General features: G+C 41.6%; 1 protein-coding gene across 1 annotated transcript in view; it reads right to left on the bottom strand.

Moving 5' to 3' along the window:
* Positions 1-18,538, bottom strand: part of BTBD1 (BTB domain containing 1) — a 48,441-nt gene extending 29,903 nt beyond the window's left edge. Inside the window, exons 1-3 of the mRNA XM_001929165.5 lie at positions 18,031-18,538; positions 6,316-6,472; positions 1,013-1,118 (exon numbers count right to left, since the gene is read on the bottom strand). Of these exons, the coding sequence (XP_001929200.1) occupies positions 1,013-1,118; positions 6,316-6,472; positions 18,031-18,437 (670 nt within the window). The 5' untranslated portion in view covers positions 18,438-18,538. The remainder of the gene's footprint in view (positions 1-1,012; positions 1,119-6,315; positions 6,473-18,030) is intronic.

Here is a 19,222-nt window from a genome sequence, read left to right as displayed (position 1 = left end):
CTATGCATCTCATTCAGAAAAGGTAAAAGTCACATTTTGCAGTACACCTTCTATTCTGTGTCTTAAATCTTAATTTTCACATATTTATCCCGACTCCCCAACGAGATGATAGCTTCCTTAAGAAAAAAGGAACTCACATCTTGGAGTTTCCGTTGTGGTGCAACAGAAATGAACCAACTAGGAACCATGAAGTTGCAGATTCGATCCCTGGCCTCGCTCAGTGGGTTAAGGATCCAGTGTTGCCATGAGCTGTGGTATACGTCGCAGATGACGCTTGGATCTGGCATTGCTGTGGCTGTGCGTGTAGGCCGGCAGCTGCAGCTCCAATTCCACCCCTAGCCTGGGAACCTCCATATGCCACATGTACAGCCCTAAAAAGCCAAAAAAAAAAAAAAAAGGAAAAATCATATCTTGCCCTTCTCTGTCTAGGACCCGAGTATACTGCTATGCCTATGGGGAGCATTCAACGAATATGTGTTTGATTTGACATCTTTTAAAAGGCAATGAGGGAGTTCTGATTGTGGTTCAGTGGGTTAAAGACCTAATGTGGTCTCTATGAGGATGTGGGTTCAATCCTGGCTCAGTAGGTTAAGGAACAAGCACTGCTCCAAGCTGTGGTGTAGGTCACAGATAAGGCTTGGATCCAGTGTTGCCGCAGCTGTGGTGCAGGCCTCAGCTGCAGCTCTGATTTGACCCCTGATCTGGGAAATTCCATATGTCACAGGTGTGGCTGTAAAAAGAAAAAATTAATAAAAATTAAAAATAATACAAGGCACTGAGGTAGTTAAGACTCTTAGGAATATTTCAGCAAAAAAAAGAAAGCGGAAACTCTTAAAGAGGTAGAATGAAATCATTTGGAAAAACCACTTATTTAAAAACAGCTTGTCCTTTGCACAACACTGTAAATCAACCAAAAGAAAAAATAACAACAAAAAGCAGCTTGTCCACCAACAGAGCTGACTAGTAATGTATTAACATTTGAAGGTAACATTTTAATTCACGGTGAACTTACCTATATCAATATCAGTAAACCCTTCTGCACTTATTGCATCCATTGTGCTTTTGTCTATTGTGTCTAGACAAAGACTAGCAAGCTGAGGTTCATCAAATAATCGGGCCTAAACATATAAAAAGATAGATAAAATAAAAGATATTTTATTTTCATGGTTATTTTATCTTCAGGCCATACATATTCAAAGCTAATACTGTAAACAGTTATAATTGTTAATTATGTAAAAAACATCTACTTAAAATATAATTATAATGTTTACACATTCTTTTCTTTTCTTTTCTTTTTTAATGGCTGCACCCAGAGCACATGGAAGTCCCGGGGCCAGGGACTGAATCTGAGCCACTGCTGTGGCCTCTACCACAGCTGCAGTAATGTCAGGCCCTTTAACCCACTGCACCTAGCCAGGGATTGAAACCATGCCTCCACAGTTGGATTCTTAACCCATTGCACCACAGCAGGAACTCCTGTCTATACATTCTTAAGACTTTTCACTCCACAATCAGAAATAAAAGCTAAAAGTGAAAATGCCGTGCTGTGATAATAATAAAGTCATATGTTACTTTTCTTTTGCTATGCAGAGAGATGTACTGCCTAGTTTCTTATACGTTACTTATTTTGATCTGTAATGGACACTTTAGGTTAAACAAGGCAGATGTTACTCCCTTTTCCAAATGAGGAAACAGGTTCAGACTTGCCTAATATCATCTAGCTAATAATGTTCCAAAGCCAGTATTTAAATCCAAGTCAAGGCGATAATATTAATTGTCAAGCATACCAGTACAAAGAGATCAGATTTTTTTCCCCATTTCCTGTTTTGATGAGAAATGAGGGGGATGAGAATAAAGAACAAGAATTTTAGAGCATGAAAGCTCTGGGAATCTAAGCAAAAACTAGTCTGACAACAGAGGAGCAAATAAATAAATTCACATGATGGTATACTAAACAATAACGAGGATGAATGATCCACAACTACACACAACAATATGAATGAATCCCACAAACTTAATGATAAGCAAAAGGCAGCACAGTATAAATCAAGCAAAAGACTACACGGCTGACTCTTGAACAACTTGGGGGCTAGGGGCACTGACCCTCTGTGCTGTCAAAAATCCACCTACGACTTACAGGTGGCCCTGGCCCTCTGTGTCTGAGGCTCCTCCACAGCCATGGATTCAACCAACCACAAGCTGTGTAACGTAGTGTTTACTATTGAAAAAATTCCAGGGAGTTCCCTTGTTGAGCAGCAGTTAACGATCGGGCATTGTTACTGTAGTGGCTCAGGTTGCTGCTGTGGCATGGGTTTGATTCCTGGCCTGGGAACTTCCATATGCTGTGGGGTGTGACCAAAAAAAAAAAAAAAAAATTCCACATACAAGTGGGCTCATGCAGTTCAAACTTGTGTTGTTCAAGGGTCAAAGGTATACTTACTGTATGATTTCAGCAAAGCTAATCTAGGCCTTTAAAAAGTCAAAAGTCAAACTTATGTGCTTTATCAGGATGTGTATTTTAATTCAAAAAAACACATTTAAAAGTTGGGAATGGGATTCAAACGCAAATGAAATTTTAAAAAACCTTAACACTGAAAAAGGAGATATGATAAGTATGCTAATGACCAATCTTCATCCTGGTCTAGGATCAGCTCTGTTTACATTTAATAGCATGGGCAAAAGCCTACTGTTTGTATTTTATTTTATTTTATTTTATTTTTTCAATTCTACATGTTATTTTTCCTTTTCGGCGACTACCGTGGCATGCGGAAGTTCCTGGGCCAGGGATCAAACCTATGCCACAGCAGTGATCATGCTGGATCCTTAACTCTCTGCACCACAAAGGAACTCTTAAGAAAGTGTATTTTAACTGTCAAAATTTAATTTAACCCACTGCACCACCAGGGAACTCCTATTTGTATTTTAGTTTTTTCAACTGACTTGGTAATTTTTTCGTAACACTGTTTCTTCTAGCGTAAGATTCAGTTTAGGATCATAGTTCATGTTTTTTGGGTTTGTGTGTGTGTGTGTTGTTGTTGTTGTTTTGTTTTTTTATAGCCGCACCCAAGGCACATGGAACTTCCCAGGCCAGGGGCTGCATCAGAGCTACAGATGTAGCCTATGCCACAGCCATCACAACACTGGATCTGAGCCACATATGCAACCTGTGCCACATCCTGTGGCAATACCAGATCCTTAACTCATTGAGTGAGGCCAGGGGTCGAACCCACATCCTTACAGAGACAATGTTAGGTCCTTAACCTGCTAAGCCAAACAGAAGCTCCTGTGTATTTTTAAAATACATAAACTAGTACATTTTTAACAAGTGAAATTCTTATGTCAGCAGGTATCTTAATTGGCCAACCTGATTTTCATAGCTGAGTTAGTGTGCATGCAAAAATTGACATTTTATTCTAAGAAAAACAATTTTGGTAAAAACTATTTTATTCAGAGTAGCAATATTTCTGTCACTCAGATACAATGTCAAATTTCCTTTGGAATCTACTGCTGTTACTTAAGAATAAAATTAATTTTCTCAAAATTTAGTCTGAGTCTGGCATTATGTGATAAAACAGCACTATTTTTTATGACTGTACCACTTCATAGAAAGTGTTCTTCCCTGTGCAATCCATGCTGGTGTAGAACATGGCCCTTTGTTTCAGAGGGAAGAAGCTGGCATAGGTCTTCTCAAGTAAATGAACATGCTCCATTCAAATGACTCCCTTGGCAGGAACAAGAAATTCACATGACAGTTTGTGGGCTAATTCACATGACCCACCAATGAAAAATTTGCAGTAATGTTGAGTTCTCAGATCAAGGCACTGAAACGTTCCTTTTCTTCTCAGTGATGTCTGTTAACCCTTGCTACTCAAAGTGTGGTCCAGAAGCAATGGCATCATCTGAATGCCTGTTAGAAATGCAAACTCTTGGGCCCCACCTCAGCCTACTGAACGAGAAAGTGTATTTTTTGGCCATACCTGCAGCATGTGAAAGTTCTGGGGCCAGGGACTGAACCCATGTCATGGCAGTGACCCAAGCCGCTGCAGTGACAACACTGGATCCTTAACTCTCTACACCACAAAGGAATTCATAGAAAGTGTATTTTTTTTTGTCTTTTTGCTATTTCTTTGGGCCGCTCCCGCGGCATATGGAGGTTCCCAGGCTAGGGGTCCAATCGGAGCTGTAGCCACCGGCCTACACCACAGCCACAGCAACACGGGATCCGAGCCGCGTCTGCAACCTACACCACAGCTCACGGCAACGCCGGATCGTTAACCCACTGAGCCAGGGCAGGGACCGAACCCGCAACCTCATGGTTCCTAGTCGGATTCGTTAACCACTGCGCCACGACGGGAACTCCAGAAAGTGTATTTTAATTGTCAAAGTTTAATTTATTCATTTCTGAATTTTAAAAATAAAAGTAATTAAATGACCCTCTCTATGCACAATAAAACTCCTTAGACAATAAAGGATCTTTGGATCATCAACTTCTTTTGTTAGATTTTCACCACAAATTCAAAAGAGGAAAAAAATGCAGGGAGATATCACTTATTAGTTATATAATCTTGCTCAGTTTATTTCGCCTCTCTGTGCTTCAATCTCCTTATCTATAAAATGAGAATAATAAGTCTTCACCTAGAAAACCTACATCTCCTAAAGTTACTGTGAAGATTAAATGAATCAATCCATACGAAGTGCTCAGAATGGTACCTGGCACACAATAATCACTCAATACATTCTGCTTTTATCATCATCAATACCTTACTGGTTAAGGTGGAGACCTTACTTTTACCACTTGCTACCTAATGTTATATAAGATATTCACCTCTTAAAGCTTCCATTCCTTCATCTTTAAAGTGGGAATAATAGTAAACAACATCACAGCTATAACGTGGGGTAAACGTGATAAGATATACAAAGGGACTAGCTTAGTGTCTGGCACACAATATATATAGACATGGAGTTCTGTGATTATGTCCAAGAGGAGGTGATATCAGTATGTTCTTTCTTCTGTAACTATAAATACTTGATGACAGAAGATTAAAAAAAAAAAAAAGGTGCCATCAGTCATTTTTGGATATGACAGAATAGATGCAGAAATGAGAAACATGGGCTCTGAGCTCTGGCCTCACAGAGCCTGTTGTCAGACTTTGAACATGGAGTTAACTAGCCCAGGTTTTAGTTTTTTCATTTGGAAAATGATAAGGTTAAGCTAAGGAATATCTACTACTAATTATCCATTACTAAACCATTATTTCTATTACTAGTATTCAATAAGATTATATATAATCAACTTAAGACATCCCCCCTCCCCATTTTATTTTATTTGTATTTTTAGGGCCATGTCTGCAGCATATGGAAGTTCCCAGGCTAGGGGGTAAATTGGAGCTGCAGCTGCCGGCCTAGACCACAGCCACAGCAAGGCCAGGGATCAAACCCGTATCCTCTTGGATACTAGTCTAGTCTGGCTTGTTACCGCTGAGCCACAATTTAACTTGCTTACATCTAGAAAGACCCTAGCTCCAAATGAGCTCACATTCTGAGGTAGTAAGGATTATAATTTCAAAATGTGAATTTTGGGGGACACAATTCAACCCCTTAACATGGTTACAGATTAGCTTAGCATTTTCAAAATAATCTGTAAAATGATATCATAACACTGTCTAAAAAGAAAAACAACAATCTATATCTAAGATATGAAGCTCAGATTATAAGCATTTAATAAATGCTAAATAATATATGCTAAGGACTGGCTAATGGTTCACAGATGTGTTCAGTTTGTAAATATTCATCAGACTATACACTTAGGATATATGTGCTTTTGTGTATGTATACTACTCTTAGTGAAAACTTTTTTAAATGTCAGAGAAACAATATTCTTTAACTCCTTCTGAAGTGGGTCAGCAAGCTTATAGACAGAAGACTACTTTTTAGACTTGACATATGTAATCTTTATTTCAGATCTAACAGAAATTGAGAACAAAGACATCCAGAAAATTTTATGCTATCATACTCTCAGTCACAGCAGGAGCAATGTTACATACTAATCCCAACTTCAATCCTAAATATCTATATAACTGAGTCATAAGAGTACTTCTATAAGGCTTCAGTTTCTTTACCTATGTGATATGTTAACTCTAATTTGCTTTTCTATTCTAAAATTATATGCATCTGATATATTTCCCTGAATGATAAGATTTCATATTCTTTAAAATAATGATCTAGGACTAATTTTCCAGGAAACATGAAATATTCATACATAGTTACACCCAATTTTTAAAGCTTCATGATCATACCTTAGCTGCATTTACTTACCTGAGTAAGTAACATAAAGGCATTATCTGCCCTAAGATGTTTGGTGAGAAATTCCACACAATGTGCTTCCAAGGCTGGGACTGCATATTTCTTCGCAGTATAAAGAGTGGTCATAACTGTTTCTGGGCCAATCTGAACTTCATCTGAATACAGAAATCTGGAAAGCAATTGGAAATGCAGAGATAATCAGAGGTGTTGGATAAGTAATCAATCAGAGTCAAACCTCTGAAGAATATTTTAAAAGATAATAAGCAAAGTGAAAAATAACCTGAAATGTGCATCAGATTTTCCAGGGCCACAGGGCATTTGCACATACATCATGGCATTTTATTCTTACTCAATCCTGAGAGGCAGGTAGTTTGTCTGCTTATGGAAACTAAAGTCAAGTGAAAATCATGAGATCTTCATGTCTCTAAGTCAAAGTTAAGCAGTCTTTTAGCACCCCACAGCAGCTTAGAATGACAATGGTTCACTTGTCTCTCTTCATCAAAGGAAGTTTACTTAAACAAATCTACAGATGGCTGAAGGTCCTATCTCTAAATACCAAAATATTCATTTATTTCCTGATAATGGTGTCGTCTTATTCTGCATATCTTTTAACTTTTCATTATTACCCCAAAATTTACATTATGACCAAAGAAGACTAGCATACTGTGGCTTTGGCAATAAACCAGTTTAATGATATCTGAAATGACCCCATATGCTATGCGCTTTTGGGTATTTAGGGTCAAGTTTCTCTTAAAATACCATCAAATCAATATCACCTTCCTTCTAGTTGGCTGCTTCTCACTTCTAGGTCACTGGACAAATCTGCTTCCTAGGAGTACGGATTCGGGGAAGGCCCAGGCAGTTCTTGCTGAACTAGACTGAAGCTTCTGCATATCCACTTCAGGCCTCCTTTGTGGCTCCTCAGAGACACTTGCACTTACTGCTCAGTTCTCAGCTACACTCACAATAGCTGAGGGTGCTGAAGAAATAAGGCATTATAACTGGTATTTCATTTTAGCAATATTACAGACTTAGAACACTTATTACAGCAACTACTTATATTCCCAGGACCCAAGTCATAGCATAAGAGTTTCAGAAAAGCCCTCAACATCTTTCAGAACACTATACAGTGAAGTGAATAAGGAAAGAAGTTCTAGTTGATGTCTCTACCTTCTACTTTTCAATTTTTCCTTTTATTCCCATGTCCATAAACACTGCCTAAGGTGAAACCCTGGCCTGTTACCCTTGCCCCCCAACTTCTTCCTCTAACCAAATGCTGACATTCCTCAATAATATCACCATCCTTACAACTACCTCCAGTGGATACTGTTCATTCTTATACTCCCCAGTATCTCCGGGTCAAAGTGAAGGTTGCTGTTTTTTCAACATTATATTGTTTTCTTTTTTAATGATTTTTATTTTTTCCATTATAGTTGGTTTACAGTGTTCTGTCAATTCCTACTGTACAGCAAAGTGACCCAGTCACATATATATATACATTCTTTTTCTCACCTTATCCTCCATCATGTTCCATCACAAGTAACTAGATATAGTTTCCTATGCTATAGAGCAGGCTCTTTTTGTTTATCTACTCCAAATGCAATAGTTTCCATCTATTAATCGCAGATTCCCAGTCCATCCCACTCCCACTCCCTCCCCCTTGGCAAGCACAAGTCTGTTCTCCAAGTCCATGAGTTTCTTTTCTGTGGAAAGGTTCATTTGTGCCGTGTATTAGATTCCAGATATGGGATATCATATGGTATCTGTCTTTCTCTTTCTGACTGACTTCACTTAGTATGAGAGTCTCTGGTTCCATCCATGTTGCTGCAAATGGCATTATTTTGTTGTTTTAATCTTCCATTGAAGATTACACTGTTTTCTTTTCTTTTCTTTTTCTTTTTGTCTTTCTGCCTTTTCTAGGGCCACTCCTGCAGCATATGGACTTTCCCAGGCTAGGAGTCTAATCGGAGCTTCAGCTGCTGGCCTATGCCACAGCCACAGCAACTTGGGGTCCGAGCCGCATCTGCGACCTACACCACAGCTCATGGCAACACTGGATCCTTAACCCACTGAGCAAGGCCAGGGATCAAACCTGCAACCTCATGGTTCCTAGTCAGATTTGCTAACCACTGAGCCACGACAGGAACTCCTACACTGTTGTAAAACAGTGTTTTCCCCAACCCCCTCAAGCCAGCCATCTCTATCACTCTCATAATAACTCACTTAATATTATTTGCCACTTGGTGATGAGTACAGGGAATTTAAAAACCACTGAAGGCACACTCCCTTCTAGGTAGGGGTAGGAGATAAACAAAAAGAAAGAAAATGAACATTTGTTGAGTATCTATCACTTAACAGATGCTTATTCATCTAATCCTTCCCACAAGGAAGGTAGGTGCTGTTCACTACATTTTATTTAACTACATTTTAAAGATGGGGAGACAGAGGCTGAAGAAACACAAGCACTGTCTACCATAACACACCATTTCTGAGCCTCCAATAGGCCAGCCAGGTGAGGGCTGTTTTAATTTGCACAGACTCAGGAAGAGATAGCTTGGGTTTGAGCCAGTCCCATTACTTGCTAGCTATGTGATTTTAAACAAATTATTATCATTGTGTTCCTCTCTGAAAAGAGATGTGAAGAACAGTATCTACTTCGTAATGCTGGTGAGGATTAATATTACAATATACAAAGTATTCTGAATAATGCCTGACAAATACTTAGCCTCAGTAAATGTTAGCTATTTCTTTTTATATTGTCTCATTTTTTTAAAAAAGTCTATTATTTCCTCTGCATTTCAGAAGATGTCCTTGCCACTGTCTTCTGGCCCTTCTATTTTTCTCCCCAGCAATCACATGTTTAAATTTCTAGGAATTCTTGCTTCTTTCTTGGGTGTCCTTTTTTTTCCCCCTCAACAGCAACATGTCTTAGTTTTATGGATGTGAAAACGTTCTCAGGTCTCCAAGTTTTAAATGTTCCTTTCTGTTCCCTGAAGTACTTATTTCCTTGAGGACCAGCTGTTCTGAGGCTCTGTCATTCATATTCTGAGATTCTTTATATGTCAAAAGATTAATTATTACCTCCAGTTCAGTATTCCAGCAGCTGGTATGTTTTCTTTCCTGTTGTGTAAGAAGGTCTGCTTTCCAGCTAAAACCTTCTCCAAGATGGAAAGGTTGGCTGGGAGCTGTGCCCAGGGGTGGCCTGTTGACTGGCACCTGGCATCAGAGTGGGAGGACAGCCTTTAGGCCAGAGAACCCCATCCCCACCCCAATGACACTAACCCTGGAGTCTCTAAGCCAAACTGCATCCCAGTTTTCTGCAGGTGGCTGGTCCAGTTTATTTAAAGAGAGCCTGTCACTGTCACAAGAGCTGGCTGAGGGGATGATATATAAATTAATGCCCATGTTTTAGCTCTACCTTCTTATTTTCACCCTCCTCACTACCAGCTCTCAACCTAGAACGGTGCTGGGGCTCAGCCAGGAAAGGCAGCTCCCACCTCCACTGCAGTTCCTCAGAGCTCTGGATTCTGGGCTCCTGACCTGTCCACACTCCATTTGATCATCCATCGCTTTACCCCTTTTCTGCACTGGCTTCTAATCCTTCTCCCTTTTTCTTCTCCACTGTAATGAATTTATTCTCTTTTGTATTTCTTTATGGTCACTTTAACCAAGAGGGAGAAAAGGGTAATACCATGTTTATTCCCTTTTAAGCTAGAAATCTATGAAGTTTTTATTTCAAGGACAAGATAGAAAGAAGTCTTTACATATGTTTTAATTTTTTTCCAGGCAAAAATTACCACAAAGTATACAGCAGGAATGTGGGGTCTTTACTACCATTTGCCTTTGTGTTTGAGTAGATTCAAACTCAAAGAAACCACTTCCACCAAGCTGAAGTACATGGTTCTGTAAGAATCTGTAACTGGGGGCTCTCAAGGAGATCTGGAAAAGCTTTCTAGAAGACTTTCTACTTGAGATCTAAATGATGAAAAGAAGACTTTCTACTTGAGATCTAAATGATGAAAAGAGGGTGGCATTCCAGGAACAAAAGAACTGTGTTTTTAGCCTATATGGGACCACAACCTCATTCAAATTGCTTTTATTAAATTATACTTTGGTAATATACCTTTGGCTCGAATCAAGGAATATATTTTTTTGATAGTCAAGAAGCAGATTTATTAGGATAGGACTCTTGTGGGGTGGGCAGGCAAGGAAGCTCTGCCCCTCGAATCAAGGAATATTAAGAAACATCTGTATTTGTATCTAAAGATGTAGACTGAGGATACCAATCATTTTTTTTTTTCTTTTTGTGGTCACACCTGAGACTTATGGAAGTTCCTGGGCTAGGGGTCAAATCGGAGCTGTAGCTGCTGGCCTAGGCCACACCTTCAGCCACACCGGATCCTTAAACCACTGAGCAAGGTTAGGGATCGAACTTACATCCTTAAAGAGACAACGCTCGGTTCTTAACCCACTGAACCACAACAGGAAATATGAGGATACTTTTCATCTTAGTAATGCCTTCTTTATGAAGGGCCCGCATCAGGAATTTTTCTTTTAACTGATCTTATTATCAAATAGAGCTGTGCATTTTCTAAGCAGTTGATTTGTTTTAATCTGACAAACACTGACTAGCCAGGTTTCTCTTTTGCATCAGCTTCTAAAATGATCCAAATTAAGTTTGTAGGGTACATATGGCATGCATTTTTATATTAGCTTCGTGTTGGCTCTGTTTCATTTTTTACCCTTGTTCTTCTCAGACATTTTACATTCTTTTTGGAGCAAAGCAAGTTATAAATAAATACTGACTATACTCAATAAAAAAGGGAACTGTGTTTCTTACACTTTTTTTCCTACATCTTTCCTAAAGCATCAGGCATAGTGTGGGCACCTGGCTAAGTTTTAATGAATACATGTTAGTCGATTAGTCAATTCAGTACAGGCTTCTGTCTGACATTGATAGGGAAATAATTTTCATTTCTAATCATTTTCATTTCCTTTCATTTCACTTCTTAAAAATCCAAGAATCGGAGTTCCCATTTGTGGCTCAGCAATAACGAATCTGACTAATATCCCTGAGGACATGGGTTCCATCCCTGGTCTCACTCAGTGGGTTAAGGATCCAACATTGCGTGGGGTAGGTTGCTGATGTGGCTTGGATCCTGTGTTGATGCAGCTATGGTGTAGGCCAGCAGCTGCTGCTCCCATTCAACCCCTAGTCTGTGAACTTCCTTATGCCATGAAAGCAGCCCTAAAAAAAACAAAAAACAAACAAATGGAAAAATCCAAGAATCATCTTGGTTCACATCCTACTTACATGCTTTCTCTACATTCTATTTAATTACTAAAATTGATCTAATAAAAAACCATACAATGTAAGCCAATGTTTACAAAATATAATTTAAATATAGTATTACCACACTACTTTGTATTTTAGAGTGAACATCTCAGCTCTGATACCCTACCTCTAAGGACAAGAACAGAGAAATAATTACAGGTCATCAGACTATCTGTTTTCTCCCCAAAGATTATGGCTTTCCAAAAGATAAAACTTAGATTACATGTAATCTAATTTAAAAAGTTAAAAGACTAAGGTGAAAACTTCATTTTAAATTAGAAACAGCAGGAGTTCCCATTGTGGCTCAGCAGAAACGAATATGACTAGCATCCATAAGGAACATGGGTTCAATCCCTGGACTTGCTCAGTGGATTAAGGATCTGGCATTGCTGTGAGCTGTGGTGCAGGTCACAGATGTGGCTCGGATCGGGTGTTGCTGTGGCTGTGGTGTAGGCCAGGGGCTATAGCTCTAATTCGACCCCTAGCCTGGGAACCTCCATATGCTGCGGGTGCAGCCCTAAAGACCAAAAAAAAAAAAAAAAAAAAAGAAAGAAAGAAGGAAAAGAAAAGAAAAATCCTAAGATCATGTACAAGAAAGTGTATATTACTACTGATTCATTCATTTTACTCAAAAACATTTATTGAGGCATTTATACAATAATAGACACTGAAATAGGTTCTGCCCATACAAATCTACGGTTTGTTAATAAAATGATTAAGTAGTAATGTCATAATTATAACAGCATTACACATTAAGCATGGTTTGATAACTAATCAGTAAAGATGGCCCTGAAAAATCACCTTCTATTACCCATACCCTTACATAGGTCCCGTAATGAATCTGGCCTGGTTCTGTTTGACTCCCTTTAACCAACAGAAGTGGTAAAACACTATGCCAGTCCGGGTAAACGGACTGCCAGAAGTGGTAAAACGCTATGCCATCCTACACTTTGAGGATGCCTGGCAGCTTCTGCTTTTGTCCTTTTAGGAGACACGGGCTGCCGCTATCCAAGAACTCAAGCTACCCTGCTGGAAGCCATTAAGAGAGAGAAAAAGGCTCAGTCATTCCAGAATCTCAATCAAACCTTGGGGTGAAGCAGCCCCAACTGCTATCAAACTATGACTGCAAGGGAGACCTGAAGAATATTCTCTTAAGAACCTCCCACACAACTGGAATGATAATAAAACCATGTTTAAGCTGCTAAGTGTTGGAGTGGTTTGTTCTACAGCAAAAGATACAAATTTGCTACAAGGGATTAGATATGGCAGAGAGCAAATCTGTCAGAAAAAGTGCTGGCAGGTGAAATTAGTGATGTTTCATAGAAAAGATACAGCCGGAAGTATATCTGAGGGACAGTAATTAAGTGTGGAAGTCTTCTAGGCAAAAAGACTAAGAAGTACAAACCCCAGGAGGCTTTTTTTTTTTTTTTTTTTTTAACTTTATGGCCACACTCATAGCATATGAAGTTCTTGGGCCAGGGATTGAATCTGAGCTGCAGCTGCAACCTGCAGCAACAGCCAGATCCTTTTAAACCACTGCCTGGAGCTGGAGATCAAACCTGTGCCTCTGTAGTGACCCAAGCCACTGCAGTCAGATTCTTAACCTACTGTGCCACAGCGGGAACTCCACAAAGGCAAGGAGGCTTTAGAAGGCAGGTATCAAGAGAAGGTGAGGTGTTCCCTGAAAGCTCAGCAGGTTAAGGCCCTAGGACTGTCACTGCTGTGGTCTGGCATGGGTTTGATCCCTGGTCTCAGGTGCCACCAATAAATAAATACATAGAGTAAGAAAAAGGCCATCAGAAGAGCTGGGGTAGATGGAGAGGAAGGGGACTAGATATTGAATCATAAAGGTCTTGTGTATCTGGTAAGATGAAGTCATTAAGAGATTCAGGGGAATCACGTGATAACATCTGGATATTTGACAGATAACTTTGTTAACAAGGCGAAGAATGGCAAGGGCTAAGTCTAAGGCAGTAGTCTGTCTGAAGCAATGCTGAAAAAATTAAGAGAAGGGGGTAGAAGCCTCAAGATTGGCCCAAAGAGGATCAGAAACAGGTGGAACCAAACTACAGCTCCAGGCTCACCCAAATCAAAGCCCAACTCACCCAAAGAATAAGAACACTCAAAAGAAGATTAAGTTTTTTTTTTTTTTAAAGCCCCTGAGGTTTGGGGGCTTAAATAGCATTACTGTGGCAAAAAATGACTGATAGGGCATAAGAAGAGTGGATTCACCCAAGGTGCTCAGAAATGGTAAGTGGCACACAGCAAGCACTCATTAAGTGCTTTTTATTGTTGACATGTCCCTCTGCACAGGTATCAGACATTCTAGCAAGTGTCCAGTTGGAAATTGGGTTTGGGCTGAGTATAAGTCTGGCAATAAATATAGCTGGGGGAGTATGTAGTGCCATGGGTTGACAGGAGAAAACACAGAACCTGAGGAATAGTTATCCCATGCCTCCTTCCAGCCACTGCTCCATTTCGCTGTTCTCTTTGCAATAAAACTCCATGAGGGGATTATTTATACTTAGGTGGTCTCCAGCTCATCATCTCGTATTTTCTCCCCAATCTACTCTAATTCTTTGGTTGAAATCATTCCTTCCAGGGTTACCAATAGCCTCCACCTTGTCTAAAGCAATAATCAGTTCAGTGTTCTCATTTTACCCAACGCTCAGCAGCACTTAACAGACTCACAACTGCCTCTTTGCTGTGCTACTTTCTTCAACTTGACTTTCAGGATACCCTGTGGGCTCCTTGCTTTTCCTTACTGGCAGCTGTCTCTTAGTCTCATTCCATGCTCCTCCTCCTACGCTAGCTAGATCTCCACCTGCTGGAGGATCCCAGGACCTATCCCTGTATCTCTTTCTCTTCACAATCTACACTCCCTTCCTAGGTCATCCCATTTGGTCTCATGGTTTAAGTAACCATTTACTCTTAACTTTCAAATTTACATTCAACAAGAAGTTGTTCCCTAAACTCCAGGTTCATATTTCTGTCTACTTTTATGTCCCTCCTAGGATGTCTTATAAATCTTCTTGGTTCCACCTTCAAAATCTATCCAGAATTTCACCACTTCTCATCACATCCATCACCACCACTGTCAGCGTGTGCCTGGATGACTGCAAAAGCCTCTTATTCAACTCCCTGCTGCCCATTTCACTCCTTCCACAGTCTAATCTCCAAACGACCACCAGAATGAGTTTTAAATGTAAATCAGGTATCACTGCCCCCTTCAAAACTCTCCAAAGGCTTCCCTCCATACACCAGAGGATGTTCAAGTCCTTCCATGGCCCTGTGTGATCCTGTCCCGCCTATCTTTTGAACTCCCTTGCTACTACCTTCCCCCTTACTCTACTGCTCAGGTCACACAGGTTTACTCTCGCAGCTCCTCCAACAGGAGAAATTTAGGGCCTTAAACATGTTTTTTTCTTGCTTAGAATGCTCCTTCCCTTGGTCTTTTTTTTTTTTTTTCCCTGAAAATACCTATCAGTACTTGACATTATATCTCTGTTTCACCTTCCTAGATTATAAACTCCATGAGGGCAGGGACTTTCCCTTGTTCACTGCAGTAACCAACAGTGCCCTGCACAAGGGAGGCAGTGTTTCTAAATGAATAACTGAAGAACATCACTTAAAGGTCTGGCAGATCAAAACGAGCAGTTTCTTAAAGTGCTTCAAACTCAAGTTCAAAAGCCTTTAAGTAAAGTCAACTACTTCAAGTTGTCAACATAATGAAAGAATGCCCAAACTAACCTGCTTTTCCATCTCAGCAAGCACTACGAGATATCTTTTTGTCACTCAAAAACAGGTAAGTACAGCATCATGTTTCACAGCCAGCCAATAACCTACGTTTAAAAATCAGTCCAGTTAACACTTTTAGAATAGAACAATGGCTAGAACCTGAAGAAGGACAAATAACCACGACTACACCAAAAACAAGAAAATTTCAACATCTCAAATTAATTCACTTATTTTCTATTGGGAAAAGATCGAATGATTAACAGCTTTGGTAAAGGTATGAAATCAGCATTTTCTCTCTACATTCTCATCTTAGTGATTGCAATATTTTAAATTTTTTTATTATTATTATTATTTTTTTTTGTCTTTTTGCCCTTTTTTTTCTAGGGCCACTCCTGGGGCATATGGAGGTTCCCAGGCTAAGAGTCTAATCAGAGCTGTAGCTGCCGGCCTACACCACAGCCACAGCAACGTGGGATCCGAGCCGCATCTGCGACCTACACCACAGTTCACGGCAACACCGGATCCTTAACCCACTGAGCAAGGCCAGGGATCGAAGCCGCAACCTCATGGTTCCTAGTCGGATTCATTAACCACTGAGCCACGACGGGAACTCCTGCAATATTTTTTAAAGGAAAAAGATACCCAACAATATTTTTAGATCAGTGGCTCTCAAATTTAGCTGGTATCATTATTTTGGGAGAATATTAAATAAGCTCTCAAAATCTCACCTCTAAACATTACAATACTGTAAGGAGGGAGGAAGACATCTACAAATTTAACAAATACTCCAGATGATGACAATACAGGTGAACCAACAGATCATTTAAAATACTTTTGGGCTAGAAAACCTGAACGAACTACAACCAGTCCTCTGGGGTCAATTTCAACCCCCCAAAAACCCCAAAATGACCTAGACCCTACCTTTTGAGTTATGTACTCCCCCTTTTATAAATGTAACTGAACTAAATTACAGAACGTATGAGAAACAAAGAGAAAAGAGAAAAAAGTCACTATTATTTTACCACTCCAACATGACTTAGCCTTTAGGTATGGTTAGCCTTTAGGTATGTTTCCTTCTATCCTTCTCTCTAGGTAGACATTTGCTTTGTTTCTTTTCAGAGTTTTTCATCATAGTGAGTAGTTTCAAATGCTACTATTATACACATTTTCCACATCAATGTTATTACCTGGTCTCCGTAAGTATCATACTTAGTAGCTGCACTACATGCCATCAGATGGACCTACCATTGTTTATCTAACCGCTCCTTCTGCTTGACTACTTCCTCACTTCTATAAATAATCTTCTCGCCTTAAATATTTTTGTGTGGAATATTTTTTCAGTTCTTGAATACTTTCTACCTGTGGGGAAGACAATCTACAGGGCCAGACTGTTTTACCACCATCTTGGTCAGCGCTCTTCAGATGTTATCTTATTGGAGGGCTTCATAGAAAAGTACTTCCCTTTTAATTTGCGCTCCTTTAATTACTAATGAGGTTAAATGTTGGTTAATTATATTTTTTTCTTTCCCTAAGTTATCTATCCTGTTCTTCATCCATTTATTAAATGCATCTAAGTCTTTTTTTTCTACTTGTGCTAATTTTGTACTCAATCTCACTGATCTTCCTGATTGAGCTGTGAACCCTGGAGAATTTATCTGTTCCACTGACCTACCTGATTTTTCTCTCAGTACCACCCAAGACTGCTATTTTATTCTATTTTACTTGGCCATGGCTCACAGCATGAAGAAGTTCCCCGGCCAGGGATGGAACCCAAGCTACAACAGTGACAACCCGGGACCTTTAACCCACTGAGCCCCAAGGGAACTCCAAGGCTGCTATTTTAATAACACATTCTGCTCAGGCTGCTAAAACCACCCTGATAGAATGAAACACACCTGGTCTCCGGTATAAGTTGGCTCTGTTACCTTGTCAAGTTAGCTGACTTCTCTGGGCCTCAGTTCCATTTGTGAAATTGTAGAAAACAATACCTATACCTTCCTAAATGGACGTTTATGAATAAAAGCTAATAATGCCAAACTATTAGTTCTCCTCCATTAAATAAAATCAATCAGAGGTCAAACTTCTATCCTCAAATAATCAAAAAGGAAACTTCTAACACCGATGGGGAGATTCCTTTTTAAGCAAATGTGACCTTGCCTGCGAAACGCAATGTAGGTAAAGCCAAAGTCACTTGTTTTGATATTCGCTGTCCCGGATCTTGACAACTAACACTAATGAAAAAGGCGTCAGAGGTGGGTTTTTTGTTTTGTTTTGTTTTGTTTTTCCCTTCAAGACTTTCCAACTATCCCTCTCCCCCAGCAAAACCCTAAAACGCTGCCAATGAGCAATCAGGAAAACCTGACCCATCCTCTATCTTTACAACTTCTCTAATTCCCAAGCCTGGGCGACAATCCACTACCGCTACCGGAACGTGAAAGCGCCTTCCCACCGCAAAACGCACGCTAATTGCCCGCAGACACTGTCATTTACTCTAACAAGCCCGCAGCTGTCCCAGATGACAGATTTCAATCTTGACCTTCCCTAGCATCACCTGCTCGGGAGGAAACTGAGGCCCTGTGGCGGGGGTTGGGGGGAGCCCTGCCCAAGGTCACCGCGGAGCCCAGCAGGAGGCCAGCCCGTCGCCCAGTGCTCACCTCAGCAGCGCCAGGAAGGCGGCGGGCTCCACGTCGGGCAACTCGATCTCGGCCGAAGTGGTGGCCATGCCGCCGTTGAACATGGCGTCGAACACAGCGCTGCCGGCGGCCAGTACGAAGCGGTGGGCGGGGATGCGCTGCGGACCCCCGGCTGCGGCGGCGGCACCGCCGCGGCCCTTGCCCAGCACGAAGCGCACATCGCTCAGCAACTCCGAGTTGAAGAGGAAGGCGAAGCGCTCCTTCAGCGACGCCTTGGTCGCCTGCCAGTTGTACAGCGGCTCCCGCTGCAAGGGTAGCAGGGGCCCCAGAGAGGATGGCGGCGGCGGCGGCGGCGGCCCCAAGCCGCCCGGCTCCGCCTCAGCCCCAGGGACCTGCTCGCCCGTAGCGGGCAGCCCAAGCGAGGCCATCCTCCAGCGGCGCGGCTCCACGGGCTACGGAGAGCGCTGCCGCCGCCCAGCCGCCATCGCCGAGGCCGCCCCCGCGAGGCCGGCGCCGCCTGGCCACCTTCCGGGAAAGGCGCTTCCGGAGGCCGCGCGCCTCCGCCGACCCCGCCCGAGCTGCTCAGCGCGCGTCCCCGCTCGGCCGGGAGGCGGAGGCGCGCGCGACCGCCCCCGCTGGGCCTGGAGGGGACGGTTCTCTAGGCGGCGTCCGCGCAGCCCTGGGCGTCCTAAGCGCGGCTGAACCTCGCACGCCTGGACGTGGGACTTCTGCGGGCTGCAATGAGGAAGTCTGTGCAGGCGCCTCCTCGAACCTGCAGGCCTTCTGCCTTTCCTCAGGCCCCTCTTCACCAGCTTCAGCGCCTCTTCAAGGCTCTCCTTCAAGGTTTTCTGCCTGGAAGTGGAGGGGCCGGAGGACAAGGAAGCATGTGGGAGGGGACGACGTGATTCTACCTGCGCCCACCCCACCCCGCCCCAGTAATGTCCAGGTCACCACTCCAGAGGGCCGTTGCTCCCGGGAGCGATACAGGAGCACAGCTCGCACAGCTCGAAACCCCTCTACATCTAACAGATAGTGTTATGTAAGGAAGAGCCTTCCCTTTTCCTCCTTCTTCCTCTTCTGGCTCAGTTTTTAGTATCGCTGTGAACTCATGGATTTTTTTTTTTTTTTTTTTTTTGGGTTTTAACCCATTACCAAAAACTGACCTTATTTTGAATCTTAAAAATAACTAGTTCCCGTCGTGGCTCAGTGGTTA

The sequence above is a fragment of the Sus scrofa genome, chromosome 7, assembly GCF_000003025.6.
Source record: "Sus scrofa isolate TJ Tabasco breed Duroc chromosome 7, Sscrofa11.1, whole genome shotgun sequence".
Classification (NCBI taxonomy): domain Eukaryota; kingdom Metazoa; phylum Chordata; class Mammalia; order Artiodactyla; family Suidae; genus Sus; species Sus scrofa.
Note: the sequence above shows the minus strand (reverse complement) of the source record. Positions and strands in the feature narration are given on the sequence as shown.